General features: G+C 41.2%; 1 protein-coding gene across 7 annotated transcripts in view; it reads right to left on the bottom strand.

Annotated features, from left to right (window-relative positions):
- Positions 1-26,966, bottom strand: part of LOC109398535 (uncharacterized) — an 81,828-nt gene that overhangs the window by 36,375 nt on the left and 18,487 nt on the right. For all 7 annotated transcript variants that reach the window (XM_062850571.1, XM_029858654.2, XM_029858650.2 and 4 more), the window contains exon 2: positions 13,444-13,868. In XM_062850571.1, coding sequence (XP_062706555.1) covers positions 13,444-13,726 — 283 coding nt within the window. In that variant the 5' untranslated portion in view covers positions 13,727-13,868. The remainder of the gene's footprint in view (positions 1-13,443; positions 13,869-26,966) is intronic.

Here is a 26,966-nt window from a genome sequence, read left to right as displayed (position 1 = left end):
GGACTCTGATCACTTAGAAACATGGTGTCTTCGGCAATGTTGTTTGGTTGGTTAAGGCCTTTCCGTTGATTGGTAAATTATTTCAATATTCTACTACTAGGTGGCGCTAGTCGAAAATGAGTAGAAGCATGCAACTTTAATTATTTAAAAAAATATTCAGCAAGCAGTAACTTTTTATAGAGTGCACCAAAAATTCTCAAATTTTTATCGCGTATTCCACAACTAGTTAGCTCTAAATGGTACAAATTTGGGCTTGATTGAATAACTTTACATGAAGTTAGAGCGATTCTAGTTAAATGATTCATATTTGAGTATTTTTCATTAAACTGCTATATCTCAGGATTTAGTGAACCGAATGAAATGAAATTTTGCACATTTACGGCTAACATATTGGTCTTTGTAAAACACTTGACTTGACTTGAATATGATCAAAGAAAACAAAATTATAGCATGTTGAATACTCAATGAAAAAAATCAATAATTTGCATGATCTTGCAAATGTGTAAATTGCGCCGCCTAGTGGCAAAATTTCGAAACAAATTGTCCATGAACTGTAAGCCCTTGACCTACCAAACAACAATGCCGAAGACACCATCTTTCTTAGTGATCAGAGTCCTAAGATATATGAAATATAAAATTTGTTCGATCACTAGCGCCGCCTAACGGAAGAATTCCGAATCAAACTACCCATTACCAGTAGGTCCTTGACCAGCCTAATAATTATGCCGAAAACACCAACTCTGTAAGTTATCAGGATCCTGAGATATATAGGAAGACATTTTCGTCAGTGTTACGTTCGTTTATCTGTGATTTTTGTCATACCAACTGCGCAATGAGCAGCGCAATGAGCATGCGAGTATCATGTGTCCTTTACTCTTTGCGTGAAACAGATACATTACGCACTGCGCCAAAACGCAGTGCGCCTCAAAGAGCAAAAGAGCCGTGAGAATGAGCATCCGTACGCAGCACATTCGTTTGTATTGAATGCGCGCAGCCAGTGGCTCACTGCGTTTTTACACTTTGATGAGAATTCCAGCCCTGCTTCAAGAATACTTGAGGTTCAGTTCATAAAACCATAAACACAACAAGAACTGTTGAACTTATTTTCAGTTTTATAAGGTTCTTGTAGTTATCTTCAATCATATGTTCTTGATCAAGAGTAACTGTTCTCTCAGTTTGGTACATGAAAAATACAAGAAAAAACTCAAGCATCAGATTTTGATTCTCATCGTTCCATTATTGCTGCCAATCAAGAACACCTACCCGGAAACCCAACCGCGACGCGGTGCAGTACCAAGTTCCTCCGGTTGCAGCATCCGAAATGAGGTGGGTTTGGTCATCCAGGACGTCGTTTCCCGTGCAATCGGGGTTCCAATCATCGATCTTCAAAATCAACAACTACTTACCTGTTGGAAGTGCTGACCGGAGGAATGAGGCACTGCACCGCATCAAGGCCGGTTATCGAAAAAGGTCTGCCTGGTTGGCAACGGTACCGGGCTGATAAATAAATTCATCGGACGAGATTCACAAAATCCACTGCGGTGCGATAATTTATTGTTTGTTTACAATTTGGCGTACATGTTTTATGACGTTCTTGGCGGAGTTTGCATAAACCTATATCAAGAACGTTATAAATCTGAGTACTCTTGAGTAATTACCCTTGCATAAGATAAAATAAATTTAAGGCGTTCTGGATGGAGGCCAACCAGGCTGCATTGAGAACGTTATAAATCCTAGTATTCTTGAGTTATGCTTTTAGCTCTGGCATGAGTTGAAAGAAACTTAAGACGATCTTATGGTGATATTGATTAAAACCATCGATGATGGACCGACCACCGGCCTAGATTTCAATGGAAGCCATGTTGAGAAAACTCATGAGCAATGTTCGCATGACCAGGAATAATATTTTTAAATATTTTATTAGTGCGTTATAATGGAAGCGCGTTGCAATTTTTGGAAGTATCTTGCAACATATATACAGTCCCGATTCGTTCGTTGGCGGCTCGTTAGATAGGCTGTCTCGATGGTTGGATGTTCGCTAGCTGGGGCAAAACCCAACTTAAAAGCACTGTCAATGTCAAAATCGATGTCAAAACGAGTTTGACGTCTGACCGTCGTCGCATCGCAGCTCCTGTATACAGACCGTTTGCGCAAGTATGTGAGTGTTTCGTGACGTATTTCTCGTCACTTGCGTGTGTCTAGAGCATTTTGATCAGTTGTCAGTTGCCCCAACGAACGAACACGATTCGCTAATCGGGGCGCAGTCGTGACCCAACGAGCGAATCCTCACTGTACGATGAATTTCGCTTGGCATTTGGCATCCTTGTTACACCACGGAAATATTTCCAATTTGTGTAATAAATTAATCCCGATTACAATAATGTGTCATTTTCATTGTGTTTTTAATTTCAATTTAATTCACCAAACTTTTCTGTCGACATAAAAGCTGCATCAGCAACAACACTGACAAATTTATTATCGTTTTATCGTGCACTTGAAGAATTCTACAAGGAGAGAGCAATTCGCCTTGAGGACAACTTGGGAAGTACAACAAGTTTTAAGAGAAATTTAAAAACAACTCTCCAAGAGCATCTTAGGATGGGCCTCTTTGGTCTTATGGCGGGTTTATGGTTGAGTTGATGTCGTGTTGCAGAGCAATTTGGTTTATGCATGGTTTTAAAGAACAGGTGTTGAAGAATACTTCAAAAGCATTATAAAATTAATTTTGTTACTTGGGCGTACTTTTCGGCATTATTGAGCTAGTGAAGAAAAATAGGCCTTTTTGCACACTTTCGGCAGTTGAAAAGTCTAATCTTATGCCACATAATTGCAAAAAAAATATTTTTAGTTTGATTCAACTATTACACATGTCAAACACAATAATACACGAAATAATCACTTTTAGCCATTTTGGCAATTCCTTGACCCCAGCACAATCCGGAATATCCCCGGAATGGTTCCGGATGTTGCTTGGCCAGTTGAGTATAATAAACTAGCACCAATTTATGATCGATTGGGCGACTTCAAACAAAAATCGGATGAAAATTTACGAAATGCCAGCATTTTGAAAATAAGTTGTCGGGCGTCGGGTACGTGAAGGTTAAAAGTGCTTAAGTTTAATGTATCATACTGATAATTATGTGTATAATATGGAACGAGCTCGCGTCGCCGATACATATCCGTCCAAGTGCCCAATGATTTTGTGCCCCAAATCGATGAGAAAACGCGGCATTTTTCCTCCGATTTTCCACAACAGAGAAAGTCATTTATTGCAGTCAAACTCTTATGATAGTGATTGTGTGAATCTTTTATCTCAACTTTAGGAAAATGAAATTCGGCAGTGTAACAAACAGCGGCGTATGGCGCGCCGCCGATACATCGTTCGGCGTTGGCGTCAGCCCAGTTAGTATCTCAGCTGTCTCGATTCCATTATTTTTTGTGACTTATGCCAAGCACCTTGTAAAAATCATCCAAATTACTTGGGAAACAACGGAGAATTTGGCGTCAAGCAGGTTGAAGGGCGAAGTATGAGACCCAACTGTTCAGAAATAAGAAGATATTGTAGTTGAGTGAAATGATGTCTTATATTCGATCTACATGAATAAGTATAGCTTCGATGAAAGTAAAAAAAAACACAGTTGCCATAGTTATGAATAATTCATATATTCATGGTTCACTGACGTGCTAACCGTCCAGACCTTAACTTTCACAAATTGAACTTGACCATGACGAACATCTACTGTTCCATTGAACTGCGTACATTTATCCTCCTCCAGTCCAACCCAGCAACATTCTCCAATTAACTGCTGTGTTGTTTACAAATAATTGAACAAAACACCAATCATCCAGTTGGCTCAGTACCATTCTAGTCTCAACTGTTTGCAACTATCAAATGGCTGGCGACAGGAGAAACGTGTCTGCGTGCTTTGGATTACGCGCCGTGAATCGATAATAAGAATACGACCGGCCGAGGTAAACTTTGCCGAGCGTTGAATAACTTGGCGTTGGCACAGATATTCTCGCGATTGACCCAATGATAGGCTATGGAAGGTACCTACTCATCAGCAGCGAGGTGCGCAATAAATTAAAATAAAAGAATATTGCTCACACCGCCAATTGCATTGCGGGAAGGAAGAGCCACAACCGCGCTCTCAAAGGCGGTCATTTGGAAGGCGATTCTAGAACCCAGATTGCGCCGACTCATCCGCGTCTTGGCCACAAGCACACGAGGCAGCAGGCCATATCTGAGTATGCGAGTGTCGGTCACTCGGTGAAACGTGTCTTGAATACCACCGGCGGACGTCCGTCCATCCGTCGTCGTCCACACGTCAGCGCAGCGCCGCCGGTGGGGATTTGATGATCCACCGGAGATAAATGGGAGAAACCAGAAGGTGGAACTCGTTAAAAACAGCCTGCTAATGATGATTTCAACCGACCGTGGGCCCCTGCGTAAACAAGGTTTGCGAAAAGGAAATGCCCTCCACTTGTGAAGGTCGTTTGGCGTTGGCATCGTAAGATGGGGTGAGGTTGGTAAGATTGGGCCACAGATATTGATATTATCAATTCAGTTGACAGTTGATTGAATTTAATGCGAGCGAAAATCGATTTTTCTCTAAATCTATGCTGGGTAGATCATTAACCTTACCGATCAGACTAAGGCCTGAGTGTCCTTTGTTGTGCGAAGGAATCATCTCCATTCGACTCAGTCCATGGCTGTGTGTCTCCAGTCCCACACTCTAGTGCGAAGGGTCCGCTAACCGTACTTACCTTACCGGTCAGGCTAAGGCCGGGGTGGCCTCTGCTGTACATAGTAGCCGCCTCCATTCCACTCGGTCCATGGTTGCTTGTCTCCAGTTCCGCACTCTGCGTAGGGTCCGCAGATCGTCCTCCACTTGATTAACCCACTTAGCTCGCTTCACACCATATCTTTTTGTACCGGTCGAATTGCTCTCGACAACCATTTCAATCAGATTGCTATCCGACATCCTGATGACGTGACCCGCCCACCGTAGCATCCACATTTTGCGGTGTGGAGGATGGTTGGTTCTCTCAGCAGCTAATGCAGCTCGTGGTTCATTTGCCTTCTCCAAGTCCCGTCTTCCATCTGTACTCCGCCGTAGATGGTACGTAACACCTTCCGTTCGAAAACTTCAAGGGCGCGTTGATGCTCCGCACATAGAGTCCATGTTTCGAGCCCATAATGGAGTTTTTTTTCTGCATTATAAACGACTTCATGTTGGCTGGGGACTCGTAACAGGTAGAGCAGACTCCGTTCTAACTGCTAACGGAGTAAGTTTGCAGAAATAAATTGAAATAAGCCTAGAAGAGACGGAAGAAGTGGAGGAGTGCTATAGTTGTTCCGCCCTTTCACATGTTGGTCTAGAACTGTTCAAATTCGCCGGCGTACCAGCCTAGTGCTGCATCCGAGGCAGTACCTATGGCGGATCGGATGTTCCTCCAGTCATCTTCAAGTGTAGCTGCGCCAAGCTGTTCTTCCGTTGCGTTGGTAGGGCCACTGTTAACTGCTGCGCATAGTCTTGAGGCACTTCTAAGTTCCGCAGCCGCTCGATGTTTACCAGCGGCGTTCGACTTCAACGCGTGGTAATAACCATCGAAAGTTTTTAGCGCATGCATATTGCATACAGCGAATCTCCATTCGCACTGCGGTATGTGCGGACATTGATTGTATCCGAGATTTTTTTTTAATCCAACCTCAATATAAGCTGGAAAATGCGAAGGTGATCAAACCAGCAAGAAAGGCTTTGCACCTCAACGTATGGGAGTCGATGCTCATCACCAATACTAAGGCACGATCAACGATCATCATGAACGATCAAATCTGACTAAACATGTCAATGGTTGCTCCTCCGTTATTGATCTGAGCTAGTACCAATTGCACTGAGATCCAAATGAATAAGGGCTGGGACACTCCACTTATTCTCAAAGTGCAATTTAAGCAGCTCATACATTTTTGATCAATAATGGCGCCGGCCACGTCCTAATAGTCAGTTGGGAAGGGAAAGGAATGTTAGAGTATGCTGGTTGTTGCTACTAAAGACCGAGATCACCTCTGCATCCCCACAACCAGCACGGACTGGGGTATTCATTAGACGAAAAGAATGGGAGATCTGGGAGTCACCGTTGGGTCGATGATGCGATCGATGGATAGGGGATAAGGTGATAGATTGTGTGGTGATTACTATGAAGGACAAGCGGCACAGTTCGCTTTGGTTGCATAACTTGTAGGCGTTATATGCACTGTGCTGTGGAAGTTGGAAGAAAGGGAAACGAATTTTTGCAATTCGTTTCTGGTTCTAGCGATGGCTATGAACATATGAATATACATGAGTTGTACATATATGTAGAGAAGAGAGAGAGAGAGAGAAAGTGGATAGAAAGATACGTCCCTTTCGGCCCGGGATTGAACTCATGACCTTCTGCATACGAATCAGAAGCGATAGCCGCTTGACCACCAAGCCCGTCTAAGGTGAATATAGAACGAAGGCACACCTTGAATTTTCAAAAGCACAAATCTGAAGAACCAAGTATCGCACTAAACTGAAAAGTTGATCGATTGGTCACCACCAGCGTGTGACCAATCGATAAACTTTTCAGCTCGGTGCGATATTTGGTTCCTCAGATTTGTGCTTCGTTCTATATTCACCCTAAGGCACCATTGATGAACGAAGATGATCCCCCCATCGCATCGTGTCTCTTCATAACAACATCAAATAGATTTTCTTCTCTGGACGAGTACGAACATTTTACGACAACACGTAACCAGTTGGACATTGTCCCGAAGATGGGCAACATCGCGCCCGAAACCGGTCGACAGAAAAGTTGAATTCTACACCAAAACCTCCATTTAGGTAACGAGTCGGGACTGCCTAAATAGAGTTTTTACCTGAATGGATTTGAAGATTGAAAACAAGTTTAAGAAAGGCGAGTGACTTGGAGATTTAAGGGGGGCCATGCGAGGTTTCAGAGGGATTTCATGGAAGTTTCAGGAGGCGGGGAGAGGTGTCAGAGGCGTTGCACCGGGAGGGAGGGGGGATTTCGAGGGCATTTCAGAAAGCTTCAGATGATTTTTGGCGAGTTTCAGAGGCGTTGCTCAGGCGTTACGTAAGCATTTTTGGGGGTTTCTGAGGGTCTCAGGTGCGTTACATGGGGTCCGATTTCTACGGCATTTCAGAAAGCTTCAGAGAATTTTTGGCGAATTTCAGAGGCGTTTTCGAAGGTTTCTGAGGGTCTCAGGTCCGAGGGGGTAGACGTAAAAACTTGAAGTATTTTTAGGCAAAGTACGTTTAATTGGCAAATTGAGAGATAAATTTGTGAAAAACTTACCACTTGTTTTGGTGGGATTCGAACCCACGACTCCGTTTTCGCTAGTCCGGCGCTTTAACCAACTAAGCTACAGAACAAGTTACAACTCTGCAGAACAGAAAGTCAAACTGGATTCGAAGCACCACCCTAAACCGGGTCCGTCTTTCACGACTTTATCTCTCTTTCGGCTCTTAGATGCCAATCTCCCGCACTCTCGCGGCCTACGAACAACAAGTGTGCGCGTATTGTTTTTAGAATGTTGATATTGAAGCTCGACTGACACATACTTCGTCACCAATCATATGATCGGTGCAAACTCAGTATGCGTTGAGCGCTCAACGCGGACGGACGCACGGCCGTCCAACTGCGCTAGAGAGAACGCAACTCATGTATGACAATGATTTTATTGCCCTCTGCGGACCCGGTTTAGGATGGTGCTTCGAATCCAGTTTGACTTTCTATTCTGCAGAGTTGTAACTTGTTCTGTAGCTTAGTTGGTTAAAGCGCCGGACTAGCGATAACGGAGTCGTGGGTTCGAATCCCACCAAAACAAGTGGTAATTTTTTCACAAATTTATCTCTCAATTTGCCAATTAAACGTACTTTGCCTAAAAATACTTCAAGTTTTTACGTCTATTTCAGACATACTAGCCGACTGGTATAGCCAGAAAAGGGCAATAAAATCATTGTCCGAGGGGGTTTTAAGGTTGAAGGATTCGTCATTGATATTATCGTCATCATTGAAATTTCAAAAGCAGTTTTCTTGTTTAAAACACAAATGGTCGTCATGAATTTGTATTCACTGTATTCCAGATAGAGAATGGAATGTAGTGAATACATTTTCATTAAAAATTTTTATGTTTTGAAAGAGAAAACTGCTTTCGAAATTTCAATGATGACGATAATGTCAATGACGAATGTCAATGTCAATGATAATGTCAATGATAATGTCAACCTTAAGGGGATTTCGAGGGCATTTCAGGAAGCTTCAGAGAATTTTTGACGAGTTTCGAACGTGTTACCAAGGCGTTTTCGGTGCGTTGTGGGGGTCTCAGGTGCGTTGCATGGTGTCCGAGGGGGTTTTAGGGGGATTTCGAGGGCGTTTTAGGAAGCTTCAGAGGATTTTTAACGGGTTACAGAGGCGTTATGCAGGCGTTTTCGTGGGTTTCGGAGGGTCTTATGGGTGTTACAGGGGATTTTGAGGGGTTTCAAGAGGGCCTACGGCTTCTGAAAATACATTTTGGATCACAGCTCTTAAGTAAGCTTCAGGGAGATGTTAGCGGCGCTTTAAAGCGTTTCTAACGTTTCAGGTGGTTTCAGAAGAGATTCAAGACGTTCGAGACTGTTTACGATTGTAGATCCGATGACCTATACTCAAGGGAGCTCTTAGCGATTCTTAAACATTGAACTTACCACTTGTCAGAACACAGTTGCACGAGGCTGTGTAAGCATGACTTTTATTCATTCATTCCAAACACAGTTATGCATGTAGATTCGATTACTTATGCTGAAGAAAGTTCTTAGGAAACCTTAAACAGTCCCAACCAACCGAATCCCCCCTAATTACTCCCCCCTGAGTACACCCTGAACTTCCCTTAACTCCACTTGCAACTTAATTCCCTTAAACCAACCTTATCACTAATCTAAAACACTCCAACTGCTCTGACCACAATCAGATTCCACTAAGGTCGAGATTTAGGTAACGTTACCTAGATGGAGGGACCTAAATAGATTTTACCTAAATGGGTTCGACCTAAATGGAGGTTTGAGTGTAAGCCCTTTGACGTTTTTAAGAACGATAAGTGTTATCTCTTGTCTCGCGTCACGTCTTCTGAATGTCGCGTCAGTTAGTTCTTACGTTAGCACAAAACTTAAAAATGAGTGATGAAATAAATTAATCAATGTAAAATATTTAATAAAAAAAATCACAGATTGAGTTTGTACGAAAAAAATGGAAAATATGATCAGCCATCATCGCCAGATACAACTACGAGCGAACACGCAAAGGGATCAAAGAAAAATTGAACCAACTGCGATCGCAGTTCCTCATTGGTCGGATGACTTGTGAAGCAAACTGGCTGAAGAACATTCTTTCTCACTAGCAATTGTGGTCTACAGAAGATAGTTGATGGCAGCGGAAGTGGAACTGGTTAGCGCAGCTGAAGTTGTAACTTCTAGTTTTAGCTGTCTACGAATGAAAATGAACCAACATATGATTGACAAGTATGTCATAACTCATACTGCCCAAATTGGCTACGTTTCTGCTGCCTTTCCACTCCAATTTCCAGGGCAAAACTCTAAGAAATCTTTGAAGAAATTCTCAGGGGAATTCCTGGAGAAACTTCCCGAGGAATTACGGGATGTAATTCTCAAGGCATTCCTGAAGGAATTCCGTAAGTAGTTTCTGCAAAAAAAAGTATTTTCTGAAAGAATCCTGAAGCAATTCCTGAAAAATCATTGAAGGAATTCCTACTGCAATATTTGAAGAACACTTTGTTAAGATATCAGATGAAATTCCTTAAGCAATCCATGGAGGAGTTGCTGAAAAAAGCACTGGGGAATATCTGTAGCATTTCAAGGAGGAATCACAGCAGAAATGGATTAATTAATTTCAGGAGAATCTCCAACCAGAATTTTTAAAATAATTTCTGAAGCAATACCAGATTTACGTATAAGAATACCAAAAGGTAACCCTGGAAAACCCCCAAGAGGAACACCCGGGAAATCTATATAGAGGATTCCCAATTAGGAAATGTAGTATAGGGAATACTAGTGAAATCTCTAGAGAAGCTCCTCTTTGACAAAATTGAAGGCAAATTCCTAGAATCATCCCTGAGGAAGAGGAAACCCATCCCTGAGGAAGAGGAACTACTGAAAAAATCCCTAGGAAAATTCCTAGATTTATTCATCAGTAGTCGGCTCCAGAGGCACGTTCTCCTCCATTTGGATTTTTTGCCATCCGTAGATTTATTCATAGATTAATGCACGGAGTAGATCATAAAGGAACTATTGCAGAAGTATCTACAGAAATCTGTGAATACATCACTAGAGGAGTTCCTGTAGAAATTACTGAACAAAGTCCTGCGGGAATACCAGCAAGAATTTCTCATGAATCCCAGTAGGAGTTCTTGAAGGAATCGCTGGGGCTATTACAGGGAGCATACATGAACAATTGTTAGGGAAATATCTGAAACGGTTCTTAAAGATTTTTTTTCAGAAAAAAATCTTGGAGGAACTCCCGTAGAAATTACTGAAAAAAATCGAGGCAGATATATGGATAAATCCCTACTGGATGTCTTGAAAGAATCCCTAGGAAAATCACTAGAGAAATTCCTTGATGAATCCACGTAGTAACTCTAGGAGGAATTATTGGAGAAATACTTAGAGAAACCCCTGGATATATAGCTGTATTAGTTCATGTAGAAATTTATGAAAAAAGTCCTGCTGATATACCTGCAATTATTTCCTGGAGGAATCCCAAAAAAAGCTTCTGGAAGAATCACAGGAGGAATGCCTGGAAAAATTTTATAGGGAAACATTTGAATTGTTATAGAGTCCCCGGAAGAATTTTAGGCGGAATATTTGGAGAAACACAAGAAAAATTCCTACAAGACATAAAGCAGAAATTCTTGAAGGAATCGCAGCAAGAATTTCAGGAGCAATCCCACCATGAATTCCTTAAGGGTTTCTAATGGATAAGTCCCTGGAAGAATGCCGACAGCAATTCCTGAAGCAATCCAAACATGAAATTATAACATAACATAATTATCATCATATATTCCTGGAGCCATTCCAACTAGTAAACCTGGAGGAATCCCAGAGATGCCGGAAAGAAGAAGTAAATTGTTAAGAGGAAATTAAGAAGAATAGTCTTGGTCTTTAGGAGTCTCCAGTTAGCTTAGTGGTTAAGGTTATGGATCGCCAATCCGGAGACGGCGGGTTGGATTCCCGTTTCGGTCGGGAAAATTTTCTCGACTCCCTGGGCATAGTGTGTCATTGTACTTGCCTCACAATATACAAATTCATGCAATGGGAGGCAAAGGCAGCTCTTCAATTAATAACTGCAGAAATGCTCTAAAAACACTAAGTTGAAGAGAGGCAAGCCAAGTTCCAATACGAACGTCGAGCCATAAAGAAGAAGAAGAAGTCTTTAGGCCCATATAGTCGATGTGGGAAGCGCACGGACAATCATCAAAACCATGCTGAGGGTGGCGGGTTCGATTCCCGGTTGGTCCAAAAACGTTTCATAATGGAAATTTCCTCAACTTCCTTGTGTATAAAATAACTTTATGACTACCGCACCACACACTGAGTGAAAAATTCACTTAAATTCTACTGCAAATCTTAAGTAGATTTTTTCCATCTAACTTAACATGTGAAACTTAAATTATTAGTTAGTAAAAATATTGTACTAAAAAAATCCAATAAAATTTATGAGATTTTTTTTCATCTATAAATCATATAAATTTAAAATATTTTGTTTAGTGTATTTGCTATTATAATTAATTATCTTATACTAGAAAAAGGAAATTCAAAAATTTGGTTCGCCTCCTTGCCATCGGAGACCACCAAATGGTTTCCTTAAACAGAGGGAACATCTGAATTCACAGAATATATTGCCATCATCACATTCATGCATGGTTCGTTAGTGATGGGTGACAACTACACGCTTCTATTTTGCATACTTTGAACTGCAGTAAAATCCACTTGAAAACCATATGCAATTTATAATGGGATACAGTGCGAAATTTCCAATAACTTTTCTTTGGAGTTTCAGTTTTTAAGCGGGTTTCACTTAGTTTATGTAAGTCTACTGAAAAATTTATTCTCGAACGGTTACTTAACATTTTCCAGTGAAATTTAAACGTAATTTCCTCTCAGTGCACGATATATATATATGCAAAATAACCATTGGCAGTGGGGGATAATTCTGAAAGCTCTCATTTAACACTGTGTCCAGTGCTGAAAAATTCATTTCGTCATATCTAAATTCAATCACCTACAGCTCATTTAAGAAGCCGAATACCTGAGAATATGGTATATGAAAAACTGGTGCGACTAGACCAGTTCTGCAAGAAAGTCACGTAAAAACCGTTATTTTTTGAATATTTAAGGTAAATGTCACGGACTACCTTCGAAAAATCCCAATGATATTCACGGTGAATATCATTTGGCATTTTTCAAAGGTAGTCCGTGACATTTACTATAAATATTCGAAAAATAGCGGTTTTTCCGTGACTTTCTTGCAGAACTGGTTTAGGCGCACAAGTTTTTCATATACCATATTCTTAGGTTCGGCTTCTTAAATGAGCTGTAGGTGATTGAATTTAGATATGACGAAATGAAATTTTCAGCACTGACTGTGTCCCAATTAGAACGTTACGCCACGTCATGGTCGCGATTTTTTCCGCAGCCACGTTCGCAGATTGTGCACACTCCTCGGTACCCACTTACGTAATTTATGTTTAGTCCCTTACTGTCAGAGCTGCCAGATCGATGTAACACGCTAAATATAATTTACACAAAAGGCAATTTACACGAAAAAAAATACACGGTAATGAATATTTATTGGGTACCGGACTGGACACAGAAAATTTAATGGTTTTCTTTGGTACATCGAGGTCTTGAAATTAGTCTATGCTAAAACGGTATAAATGTGTTAGTTTGCAAAAAAAAATTGGCCGTTATCAAAAGTTACACGAGATTTGTTCATTGCATAATTTTTATGTGACGCCAAAAGACATCAACTGAATTAATATTGATGAGAAAATAGCAATGCTGAGTTAAAAACACTTTTGTTTTTCTATTTCAAAAAAGGCTGACAAAATTGGGTCAAATAGCTGACAAAATCGAGGGTATACGAAACAGAGGGCTGACAAAATCGGGTTCTTACTGTATTATCTATCAATGGTCATAATATGTATTTATGTTGAGCAGCAAAGTATTGCGCAGAATAAAAATTGAAGAATGTGCTGAAACCCTTCAAAGTTACCCCATTTTACAGTAATTCAATTACCTCGCAATCAAACGCTCAATTGAAGTTAGGAATATTTCTAGATACGCAAGATAGAACGATCGAAAAATTGCCCAATTGGAAAGCATGACTTTGAGAAACACTTACCTTTAACGACGTCATAGTCTTTCACCCCGGTCAGATGCTCGTCCCAAAGGGCTTTGAACTGCTCCGCTGCCTGCCGATGGGGCTCGGGCACCGACTCCAAACTGATCGCGCTCAGGTCCGGTAAGATGTTCTTGCCTACGTAATCTTTATTCAAAGCCGATGAAACATCACTTTCTGCCGTGGCAGCACAGTAGCTGGCACCCATCACCAGGAGCAGGGGAAGTAGCTGGCCCGGAGTCATCTTACTTCTGCCACCCGCTCGCGTAACGTACTTTTTTCTCATCGCAATTTATCGCACTATTGTTTCCCTCGCGCACTGTTATGATGATGTCTGTTAGTTTTTTTTATTCTCTCTGCACTATATTGGTACCGAAAGTTGCATCATTTCCACTGAGCTATTAGGAGTTTCACTGTCGGATTTATCGCTGTAAGGAAGAAAGAGAAATTGATGCAACTGGAAAAGTTTGCTTTCCATGCATAAATCACTTGGGATGCCGTCGCAGGGTTTATCGGTCACTTGTGCTGTCTCGCAAAATAAATGGATCGTCGGAAGCTGTCGGAACTACTATTGTCAGAAAGCGTTGATAACAAATCTTCAACATTCGATAGGGTAGTTGCTCAAGTCGGAAAACTGTACTATTTCGAGTAAATTAAGGCAGCCGAACAATGGGGCGTAGAATCCTACTCGGCCAACACTTATTTCAACCAACGTCACCAGAACGAAGGTCAGCTAAAGCATTCTTCCATTGCCAGCACTTCATTTTCATGATCAATGCCTGATTACCCAACGATGAAAATTCAATTTAAAATCAAAGTTTCCATCGCGTAAATCTCGGCAATTTTCGACCCACTTCTGTGCAGCGCGCGTAAATGAGCTGCAAGCGATGACTCAGCTGTCCGAACCAGAAGCGCTACCTACCTACCAAATACTACATACTGCTGGTTCTTGTTTACCCCACTGGCACTGGCTGCGAAGAAAGATATGGAGAACATGATTCGGTCAAAACAAAAACAACCTCAACCGAATCTAATTTATGGACCAAAGCCATGAAACCGTAACAGGATTGCAATGGACGCGACGTGGAGACGCAAGAACTCTAAAACCGTGCTGGCTGTCGCGGCTATCTATACGGTGGTGATTGACTTCTGTTCGATTCTGTGGATTGGTTGTGTGTCTTACCCCTCCAGGCACGTAACGGCAGCCTCTCTGCCACGATTGATTGCCGCCGTATAATTATGCTAATCACTGTTCAAAAGTGATGTAATTTGGGGCACACTCCGACTCGGGGGAGCTAATGCAATCAAAGTTCGATAGCTGTTTGGATCGAAAAGGGCTGGTGGGCTCCATTCACAACTTGGTGTCGTATCTTAAGGCGAAATAGATTGTTTAGTTGAGTTTACAAAAGACAGTTTTCTCATTAAAATGGTGATGCATATTCATAAGATCGTATGGCCATTACGTTTGATATCTATTGTTAATGATAATAGCACAGACAAACAGACGTAACACTCTGATGATTCCCATCGTGCATCGATTTAACGGACTATTTAAAATTTTTATAGTTGGCCAACTGGCCAACCGTGGTGCTCGCATAGTTTTTGTTCGAGTTTGACGTTTGCCTAGTTGGTGGTCGGCCAAACATAGTCCTTTTAGCAATGGGCAAATATGTTGCCGTGACTATAATGTGAATCGAAACATGTTCGAAGTATTACGTCTGTTTGTCTGTGATAATAGTTTACAGCTAGTGTTCGGAACGGGAAGGGAAACGATTTTGATAGCAGCTAACACGCAGCTTCATAGCTGAAATATATTTAGTCTAGTTATAAACTTTCAATTTTAGCCAGTTCATTGTGTACTTACATTTTCGTTTTCTTCCTTTTAGTTTTTTATCCGAAATTATGTGTCCCTCTGTGTGTGTATGTGTGTGTTTGTCCTAGGTACAACAAATTCATCAGATTTAAATTCTACTATTTAACGCGTATAACTTACTTGCATGAAATACTGATTAATCATAAACTAACTGCCGTACTAATTACTGATCACCGTACTAATAATTTTATCTAGGATAAGTTTAGGATTAAGTTTTAACTAGCATGTAAGAAAAATGTATGTTTGCAATTCACCTAGGTTTAAGAACAATTCAAATAATTGGAATGTTTTCTCACAGTATGCCGCTTACGAATAATATCTTAATAGTCCTTTTAATAAATTCACTTAGTATTACAATACAACTTAAGTTCACACACGAGAGCAAGTCTTTAGTTCTTCTCATTCCACACAGTTTATGCTCCATATGACAGTTCGCCACGCTGTCTGCTGCTCGACGTCTATGATCATACGGCTGTCATCTGGGGTGGTACTGAACTCACTCAGCTGCCGCGCAAATATGCCCAGTGGTTTCGCAACATACCCCCGCCCGTGTAGTTCCGGACCGTCCAGATGTCCGAAGGTCCAGAGGCGCCAGTTTGACTGCGGGTCGACTTACTAAACCGTTCTTCGTCTGCACAACTTCACGCCGGACTTGTCCATCTACTGCCGTAGTCACCTCCACAATCCAACCGTTCCGCTTACCCTCATCGATGACAAGTACAAGATCCCCTGGTTCTAACGGCTTGACTGACTCGAACCACTTAGTACGTCTCGCGATGGTTGGCAAGTATTCACGAATCCATCGACGCCAAAACTGATCCGCCAAGAACTGCGCCAAACGCCAACTGTCACGTAAACTGCTTCCGACGGTATTCAAAGAACTGGCTGGTTGATTGACACCCTTGGTTCCGTAAAGGAGAAAGTGGTTCGGCGTTAAGGCCTCCTGTTCTGAAGACTCCAGTGGAATATAGGTCAGGGGCCTGGAGTTGACAACCGACTCTGCTTCTGTGATGACTGTCTGTAGCACCTCATCGCTTGGAGAATGTGGGTGTTCTATTATCGCTGTCATTGCTGTCTTTACTGAGCGCACCATGCGCTCCCACGATCCTCCCATATGCGGAGCCGACGTATCTCGTTGCAAACTGTCTCTCCATTTCCATGTAGAAATCGTCGATGATAATCGTCAACAACAAGGTACGTTACATGATGCATCTTCTGTAGTGGAATCGGGTACTTCGCATCTGCAGGGGCTGCGCTGAGTCTACTGTTCATTCTGATGACACCGGTTTCGTCGATAAAGGGGGACAGTCGATACAGAGGGCTGGACTTTGGAATTGATACAGGGCAATCGAGTTCCGATAAGTTGCGTTGTAAAACAGCATACTCGTCTGGATACGTTTCAGTTTGTACCTGTCGCCACAGGAGATTTTCGGCATCATACAAATCCTTCTGTGTCAAACGGTTCGGTTTAGACGCCTTTTCCCCTTTGAATCGTCGTACTGCCTGCAGAACGGTAGCTGTAGTCCTCAGTAGTCGGTTCCAATTAGAGAATCTTGAGACGTCGATGATGTTGGAGTAGAGTAGTGCCAGCCCCCTGGTGAGATAGCTAGTATATGAGTTTGTGAGAGTCCATGAGTATATGAGTTTGTGAGTGTAACAATCGACGAAGCATAAGTGCTAATTTGTATTCTGACGATGAATGTTTGTTTTTTCTCCAGTCCGTACTAGTCCGCTGTTGTAAATAGACGTCGTTTGTAAACAGTCCGTGTTATTCATATTTTCAATATCACGCGAATCCCGGGACGGGTTTGTGTCCGGTCGATCGGTTGACTGCGCTGGGATTCCATCAGGTTATGGCCCAGATTTCGTGAAAATAATGAATTAAAAGTGTTCTCTGTTCTGAGAGGCATTTAAATGTGAATTGAAGTGAATGATTCCGAACGATTTTTCCCCCGGTGGGTACACCTAAATGCTGCTGTCGAATAGCAGGTTTAGAAGCAAGGCTAGAAGACATTGTTTATGCCGGGAAAGGTGCTGTTGGTTGTAGGACGATTAAAAACGAAACGATCAACTAGGGACGGTACGGAGTGAAGGTTTTTTGATGACGAAGTATAGCCACCATTACGCCGATGGTGTTGCGGAAAATATTTTTATCTCTGCAGACGTGTGTGTGACGGACTAGTAAGTGCTATTTTGATGTGTTGACTGAAGTGTAGCGGTAGCAAGGAGAATACATTTTACTAAGCGGTATGCAATCGCAAGGAAAGCTACACAGTGGTTCAAAGAGGTGTTTTTTTTTTGTCGGCGTAAAGTAGTAACTGTTGAGAAATATGGATGAAACGAAGATAACTTTTGATCGGTTGAATGACTTCAACTGGAGTACGTGGCGGTTTAGGATGGAGCTAATGCTCATGAGGGAAGACTTGTGGACGATTGTGAAGAACCCTAAGCCCGAAGTAGAGGATATAACGTCAGCATGGATACGGAAAGACGAGAAGGCTCGAGCTATGATAGGATTAGCACTGGAAGATAGCCAGTTACGCCATATTATGGGAACCGTTTGTGCAAAAGAGATGTGGGATGTGCTAAAAGGATATCACGAACGGGGTTCATTGACGAACAAGATTAATGCTTTGCGGAAACTGTGTTCGTTACGCCTGGTCGAAGGAGCGAGTATGTCCAGTCATCTGGTGGAAGTGGAAAAGCTTGTTCATCGTTTATCAAGAATGGGTGAAGCGTTGAAAGAACATTTGGTCGGGGCGATTATTTTGTCCAGTTTGCCGAAGTCATATAATCCACTAGTTACTGCACTCGAAGGTCGTCCGGAAGAGGACTTGAAAGTGGAATATATAAAGGGGAAGCTACTGGATGAATGGCGTAGAAAAAGTGAAAGCGAAAACCGTAACAACGTGCAAGAGAAAGCGATGAAAGCAACCACTTTTTTGGAATATCGAAGAAATGTACGGGTGTGTCATCATTGTAAAGAAAAAGGCCATGTGTGGAGAAACTGTCTAGTATTGCAAGAAGAAGTAAGACCAAAAATGAAGAGCAAGCAGGATCAAGTGGAGTCGATGATTGTCCAGCATCCGGAACCAGGAGGAAGTGGTACTATAGGAGGAGTGTGCTTTAGGACGACCACGACGACAACCGGAAGAGCGTTGACAAGGCAAAAGTGGATTTTGGATACTGGTTGTACTAAGCACATGACTGGTTCGGAAGGAAGCTTGGTCAGAAAAATGTTGTGGAATGAGAAGGTTACGTTGGCAGATGGCAGAACAGTGACGACCAAAGGAAGAGGGCAAGGAAGAATCTTCGGGCGTGGATTAGATGGAAAGCCGGTTGACATGAAGCTGAAGGAGCTCCTGTACGTGCCTGAATTGTCCGGCAACGTACTGTCCGTCAGCCGTATCACCGATGAAGGGTATACTGTGGTGTTTAGTTCAACGAATTGCCGAATCTTGGATGGTAGTACAGTCATTGCAGTTGGTGAGAAAAGCGAAGGGTTGTACTACTTGACGGAGGCTTAACGGAGGTTTCGAGCCAGGAGGAGCAAAACTTTTGTATGTAGTTCATTATGGTAGAGGGGCTGCACTAAGGAGGAGTGTTGGAGTCGAGTAGTGCCAGCCCCCTGGTGAGATAGCTAGTATATGAGTTTGTGAGAGTCCATGAGTATATGAGTTTGTGAGTGTAACAATCGACGAAGCATAAGTGCTAATTTGTATTCTGACGATGAATGTTTGTTTTTTCTCCAGTCCGTACTAGTCCGCTGTTGTAAATAGACGTCGTTTGTAAACAGTCCGTGTTATTCATATTTTCAATATCACGCGAATCCCGGGACGGGTTTGTGTCCGGTCGATCGGTTGACTGCGCTGGGATTCCATCAGATGAGCGGTTGCAGGATAGTGCTGTGAAACAGGAAAGTTGCGCGTAGCTCGATGTCTGTCTCCACTTTACGAGAAGGCTCTACTGGCCACTGCTCTGGTGGTCTGAATAGGAACTCTGGTGCTTTATACCATGGATTCTCCGGGTCAAAACTTAGTCCGTCCTTCCACTTAGTAGCCGCATCCGCCGCGTTCAGTCTGGAAGGCACGTAATGCCACTCATCAACGCTGGTTGTCTCTCCCACACGAAATGCCACAAACTGATGATAACGTCGGCTATCGGATCGTAACCAACACAGTACAGTAGATGAATCAGACCAGAGATAGCGCTTAGTGATCTGGATGTCCAGCGAAGTCAGGACCGAGTCTAGCAACCTTGTTCCTATCATCGCTGATTGGAGCTCAAGACGAGGCACAGAAAGTGGTTTTAAGGGAGCAACCTTCGTTTTAGCTGCAACAAGCGCACATCAGGGTTCTCCGTTATCGACAATACGAAGATAGAGGACTGCTGCACAAGCAACTTCACTCGCATCCACGAACAAATGAGCTTCCACATTTTCGATTGTGGAAGGATCGACACCCTTGAAGAAACAGCGCGGCACTGCTACTTCCTCCAGCCGCTGCATGTACTGACACCAACTTATCCACCTTTCCTGTAGTTCTTCTGGAATCGCTTCATCCCAATCCGTACCAGATCTCCAAATCTGCTGCATGAGAATTTTCCCGTGTACGACAAAGTGGGAAATCAATCCCAGCGGATCAAACAAGGACATTACAGTTCGCAGAACTTGACGTTTGGTGGGCATCGTCGAACTAGTAACCAGCGTTCTGATCTCTTCGTTGATACTGCTCAAATCAAAGGTAAAAATGTCTTTGGCAGGCTTCCAGACTAGACCCAGTACACGTTCGGACTCTGAAGACTTATCCAGATTCATTGAAACTTCCTGTGGTGCACCGCGTTCGCCAATTCTCTCAAGAACTTCAGTTGAGTTGGAGCAGAAATTGCGAATTTCAAATCCTGCCTGGGAGTGGATGTATTTTACTTCGTTGATCAGTGTCACAGCCTCTTCTTCCGTATCCACACTGTCCAGAAAATCGTCCACGTAGTGGTTGTCTGTCACTGCTTTAGCAGCCCTGGGAGAAGTTTCGGCAAACTGTTTCGCATTTTCATTCTTCACAAACTGCGCCAAACTGGGAGAACATGTAGCCCCGAAGGTGGCAACGTCCATCACATAGATCTGCGGTGGCGATTCTGAATGTGGTCTGAACAGGAAACGTTGTGACTGTCTGTCTTCATCACGGATGCGGATCTGATGAAACATCTCCTTTATATCGCCAACAATGGCAATGTTCCTCTGTCTGAAGCGTAGTAGAACTGACATCAGTGCCACTAGAAGGTCTGGACCTTTAAGCAGCATGTCATTGAACGATACTCCTCCAGCTCTAGCCTTGGCATCCCATATCAGTCTCACCTTGGCCGGCTTTTTTGGATTCTGTACAACGCACATTGGAGTAAATCACATCAAAACCTGATCATAAGTGGAAAAACTCAAAATGAAGTAATTGGGTTTTCCGTTGTGTTTTTGCTAAGTGTAGTTATCGTGTAATCGTTTGACAGCTAAGCAGTGTCCAAATGTTTTGTTTACGCTTATCAGAAGAGGTTAAGTGAAGCTGAAGTTTGGCCGTTTTCTTTGATATAACTCACAGCGCGTGCTAGTTTTGACCGTACAAAGTGAATGAAATTGATAGTCAATCAATTCAACGATGCAGTTTGTTAAAGAAGGTTAATGTTGTTATTCTGTTAATTTGAAACTCAAACAAATTGACGTTTCATCTTCAGACTCTAGTAGGGATGTAGGGATCCCGGTATTACCGACTAATTTTTGGTACCGAGATACCGGTACTGACTGAGCCTTGGTACCGGTACTTTCGGTACTGGGAAATCTCTCCCGAGGCGTTGTAATCCGGTCATTAGTATAGCCAATATGCAATGGAAATATTCTAAAACATTTAAAACCAAGTATTATGACAAACAAACGGTTCATATATAAAACCTTTTCTGCAAATCCAAGATATCATAGCAATGATTGGTTTATTGAACATTGAATATTGGAAACCGATTTACTAGCTTTGAATAAAACTTGTTAGATTTTAGGGCTTCTTGTTTTTCTTCAGTTTTTAGAAGGAATCAAGGAAAAAAATCAGTTAAATATTTATCTGTCTTCACCTAGCACCTATCTATGATTTTGCTATATGTAAGGTTGTTCCTGTTTTATTTTAGACTGCCTTAGATACTGGCTATGAAACTGCTCAGAAGCTAAACAATAGCTCTAAAAACAGTTTCATACAACTCATTTCTTTCTGCCTTTTTATCAATGAATAGTTTTTGTTCAATTTAGAATTTCAGGGTTTGATTTTATGACATTCCTGAAAACCGGAAACCACAAATGTCTGGTAAATGGTAGATTTTGTTGTACAAAATATATTACTCTTCAATTAAGTGAAAATTTTCTAGTACCGGTATTTTACCGGTACTACCGGTACTGTGAGCCTCAGTACCGAAATACCGGTACTCATCAAAAGTGGTCGGTACTGCGACCCCTAGACTCTAGTTTAATTTAAAAACGCTTCACTAATACTTCACTTTTGCAAAAGAAAATAAAAAATGAATAACTCTTTTAAAGAAAAACTAGAAAGGACGAGCAAATTCCTTTTAATTCTACTACTGTGCTTATCTTCGGACAGATAGGCCTATTTCGTCTGTGACTTACAGACTTCTTCAGTGTCAAGTGCTCGACTGAAGAAAACCTCGCATTCGTTGTGGTATTTATACTAGGAGTGTATGTGTAGGTACGTGTGTGGGTAAAAGTGTAGGTATAAAAATGTAGGTACAAAATTGTAGGTACAAAATTGTAGGTACAGATTTGTAAAAAAAGGGGTGTATCTACCTGTTAGAAAACAGGGTGTCAATAATAAGATACATAAAGCTAGGAAAAATCCTACCGATTTGGTAGGTAGTCAATTGGTGTTTGTTGTGTTATTTTTTCCTGCCGATTTGGTAGGTAGTCAATTTGTGTTTTGTGTATTGTGTAATGTTTTGTGTGTGTTAGGTAAAAATTTAAACAGCCACGTGTACCCATTGCCCTGATCCTTGTTAAGTAGTTTTTTATTGTTTTGTTTGTAAATTTCTAAACTTTCTGCAACATCAAGTTTCCATGGGTTTGTAATGTGTCGTAAGAGTTTAATATTTGAAGTATTCAAAAAATGTCCTTCATTGAAAATATGTTCAGCAACTTTAGATTTAAAATGATGAATGAGTCCCTTGTCTGTGTCTTTGTGTGCTTTTGATACTTCCGTTATGTGTTCTTTGAATCGTGTGTTGAGTGTGCGTTTTGTTTGTCCTATGTATATTTTGTCACAGTGATTACATGTTACTTTGTAAACACCAGATTTTGTTAAGTTGTCCAACGGGTCTTTCGTAGATCCTAAGAGAGTTTGAAGTTGGTTAGCTTTGCTTGTGAAAACTAATTCAAAACCAAACTTTCTGAGAATTGGTCGGAGTTTTTTGGTGTCATTGTTGTAGTTCACAGTTATCCGTTTAAGTGTAGGTTCTGTCCGTGTCAGTGTAGTCAAAGAACGTCTGTATTGTTGTTGTGTCTTTTTGTTGATGATCTGTTGTATTGTTTGTTTTGTGTAACCGTTCAACTGTGCTGTTTCGAAAATGTAATTAAGTTCTTTCGTTTTTCCTGTTTCACTAAGTGGAAGTGTCTGCATTCGGTGTATCATGTGATTGAAGGATGCAATTTTGTGTTGATGTGAGTGATTTGATGAATAGAACAGATCGGTGAAGTACTAGATTTGTAGTAATGAGCTGAATTTTAGTATGGTGAGAAGGTCGATTCTCCGTTTCTGTAATGAAATGGTGCAAAAAGCGTGGGTATTATGATTCCTTGCCTTATTTGATGCTGTTTGAGCAAAACTTTGGGCAACAGTGTTGTTGTTTTCTTCATTTCTTGCAACATAAACAACATAGTTATCCAAAGTTTTGCTCAAACAGCATCAAATTAGACAAGGAATCATAATACCCACGATTTTTGCACCATTTTATTACAGAAACGGAGAATTGACCTTCTCACCATACTAAAATTCAGCTCATTACTACAAATCTAGTACTACAACGAACGTGCCCCATTTGGAATAGTGCGTTGAGTGTGTCGGTTTTCTGTAAATTTCGAAGGAAAGTGTTGATTCTTGTTTTACGATGAGTATGTCCAAAAATGGTAGTTGGTTGTTCTGTTCAATTTCACAAGTGAATTCGATGTTTTTGTGTGCATTATTGATATTGTTCAAGATTTCAGGTAAAAGATGTTTCTTAACAATGCTAAACACGTCGTCAACGTATCTCCACCAGACTTCAGGAAGCTGTTTGTTGTTTTCTAAGCGTTTTTCCAAATTTGCCATGAAAATTTCACTTAAAAATGGAGAAAGTGGATTGCCCATGGGGGCACCATTAAGTTGTTTGTAGGTTTCATTTCTGAACGAAAAATAATTTTCTTCCATACAAAGTTTGGTTAATTTGATGTATGTACGAACTTTCTTAATCCAATCTGAATTTGAATCTTCATATTGGTTCAGAAGCCAATCTTCTAGTAGGTTAATGGCCTCTTTAACTGGAATGCTTGGAAATAGTGATTTAACGTCGAATGAAACTAAAATTTCATCGTCGTTAACGGATAAATTCTGTACTAGTTCTGTGAATTGTTCGGAATTCTTGACAGATCTACTGTGAAATTTTTTAGGCATGTTTTGGAATTCTTGTACTAAATATTTGGCAATTTTGTGTGTAGGTGAACCAATGGCTGAAACAATCTCACGCATTTCATTTCCAGGTTTATGAACTTTGGGAAGTCCTTTTATTCTTGGCAATGAAGGGTTAGATTCTTTCAGGCTTCTTATGACGCTTCCTAACTTTCCTTCGAAATTTACAGAAAACCGACACACACTCAACGCACTATTCCAAATTCATCAAATCACTCACATCAACACAAAATTGCATCCTTCAATCACATGATACACCGAATGCAGACACTTCCACTTAGTGAAACAGGAAAAACGAAAGAACTTAATTACATTTTCGAAACAGCACAGTTGAACGGTTACACAAAACAAACAATACAACAGATCATCAACAAAAAGACACAACAACAATACAGACGTTCTTTGACTACACTGACACGGACAGAACCTACACTTAAACGGATAACTGTGAACTACAACAATGACACCAAAAAACTCCGACCAATTCTCAGAAAGTTTGGTTTTGAATTAGTTTTCACAAGCAAAGCTAACCAACTTCAAACTCTCTTAGGATCTACGAAAGACCCGTTGGACAACTTAACAAAATCTGGTGTTTACAAAGTAACATGTAATCACTGTGACAAAATATACATAGGACAAACAAAACGCACACTCAACACACGATTCAAAGAACACATAACGGAAGTATCAAAAGCACACAAAGACACAGACAAGGGACTCATTCATCATTTTAAATCTAAAGTTGCTGAACATATTTTCAATGAAGGACATTTTTTGAATACTTCAAATATTAAACTCTTACGACACATTACAAACCCATGGAAACTTGATGTTGCAGAAAGTTTAGAAATTTACAAACAAAACAATAAAAAACTACTTAACAAGGATCAGGGCAATGGGTACACGTGGATGTTTAAATTTTTACCTAACAACACAAAACATTACACAATACACAAAACACAAATTGACTACCTACCAAATCGGCAGGAAAAAAATAACACAACAAACACCAATTGACTACCTACCAAATCGGTAGGAATTTTCCTAGCTTTATGTATCTTATTATTGACACCCTGTTTTCTAACAGGTAGATACACCCCATTTTTACAAATCTGTACCTACAATTTTGTACCTACAATTTTGTACCTACATTTTTATACCTACACTTTTACCCACACACGTACCTACACATACACTCCTAGTATAAATACCACAACGAATGCGAGGTTTTCTTCAGTCGAGCACTTGACACTGAAGAAGTCTGTAAGTCACAGACGAAATAGGCCTATCTGTCCGAAGATAAGCACAGTAGTAGAATTAAAAGGAATTTGCTCGTCCTTTCTAGTTTTTCTTTAAAAGAGTTATTCATTTTTTATTTTCTTTTGCAAAAGTGAAGTATTAGTGAAGCGTTTTTAAATTAAACTAGAGTCTGAAGTAACAAGTTCTACTAAAAGCTCTAAAGTAATAGTAAAGTAAATTGACGTTGAATTTACACACAATATATGAAAAAATTGAACAAAATATTTGATGGAATCCTTTACCGTACATTCAAAATGAAATAAGTTGATTTTCCGGCTGTTTCCGGAAAATCTGCGTTTAGTGTATGATAAAACTATTGTTCCTCTTTCAAATGCAAAAAGAAAACCTTCCGGATGTTTCCGATTTCAAAAGTTGCAACACTTTGAAAAAATCGTGATAATTATATTATTATATGATATTATTTGCCCTAAAACACTATTTGGCCCTCTGAACGTGTTTTTGCTGAAAACTAGAATTTCAAGCAAAAAAAAGAAGTTTAAAATCGGTCAACTGGTTCAAAAGTTGTGATTTTTTGAAAAAATTTAGTTTCGAAAAATCTTGAATTTTACAATCATAAAATTGGTCACCCTAATGACGAAATAAAAAAAAAACGAAAACTATGAAATACGTTTCATTACTAATTTGGGTTTCGAAAATGCGTCAAAATAATTTTGATCAGTTTTGATGTACTAGGTGCTCCACTGTGCAACGCCCAATGGTAGATGCCAGACTCTAGATGGTTCCGTAGACTGCAGCTCCTCAGGTGTAATTCGATGAGCATATCCCTTGGCCTCATAGTCTGCAATCTGCTCTCTCACCTTCACTTTAAGTATTGGATCCTTACTCAACCGTTTTTCCAAAGCGTTCAGCCGTCTCACTGCCATTGGGTAACTGTCCGGGAAGCGGATGTGATCGAACCTCCATAACAGTCCCGTTTCGAAAGCACCGTTCACCCGTCGAGTTGTTGCTTCCATGATTTCACGCGCTCGTGTGTCTTTTTTGGGTTCTGGTTTTACTGTAACACTGGATTCCTCAACTGCGAAAAATTGTTTCATCCACTGATGTAGTTCTCTATTTCCAAGTTCGCCGTCCAAATGGAGATTCAGCTGTTCTATGACTGTACTACTATCCGAGCTCTTCCCGAAGATACACCAACCGAGGCGTGTTTTCGTAGCAACTGGCTCGTTGTCTTTTCCCTCTCGTAGACGCAGCGAAGTTAGCAGTCGGACATGTTCGATTCCGATGATGATACCAGGGGCAGCATCCGCATAACTACGAACTGGCAAACCTTTTAGGTGATGGTAGGAACGCTGCAACTCATCGTAGCACGTAGTCTGTCTCGGCAGCCGAAGAGCCTGTACTGTTCGGACGTTGTGGAGTTTAAACTTCTTGCTTTCACCGCTGATGACAATACTGATTCGTTGCGATTCCTTCTCCTCTCTCGATATATTTCCAGTCCAACTTAAACAGAAGCCGTCCGTAGGACCGTGAATACCCAGCGCCTTTGCGATGCCGGATTCAAGAAGCGTAGAGGAAGACCCGTCATCCAAGAAAGCGTAGGTTTTGACCTGCTGACCGTTACCGTGGATGGTTACCGGTATATACCGGAACAGCGAGTATGTCATCGAATTGTGTAGATTGTTGTGCACTACAAT

Source organism: Aedes albopictus, chromosome 2 (genome assembly GCF_035046485.1).
Source record: "Aedes albopictus strain Foshan chromosome 2, AalbF5, whole genome shotgun sequence".
Classification (NCBI taxonomy): Eukaryota; Metazoa; Arthropoda; class Insecta; order Diptera; family Culicidae; genus Aedes; species Aedes albopictus.
This window is presented reverse-complemented; position numbering and strand designations above follow the sequence as displayed.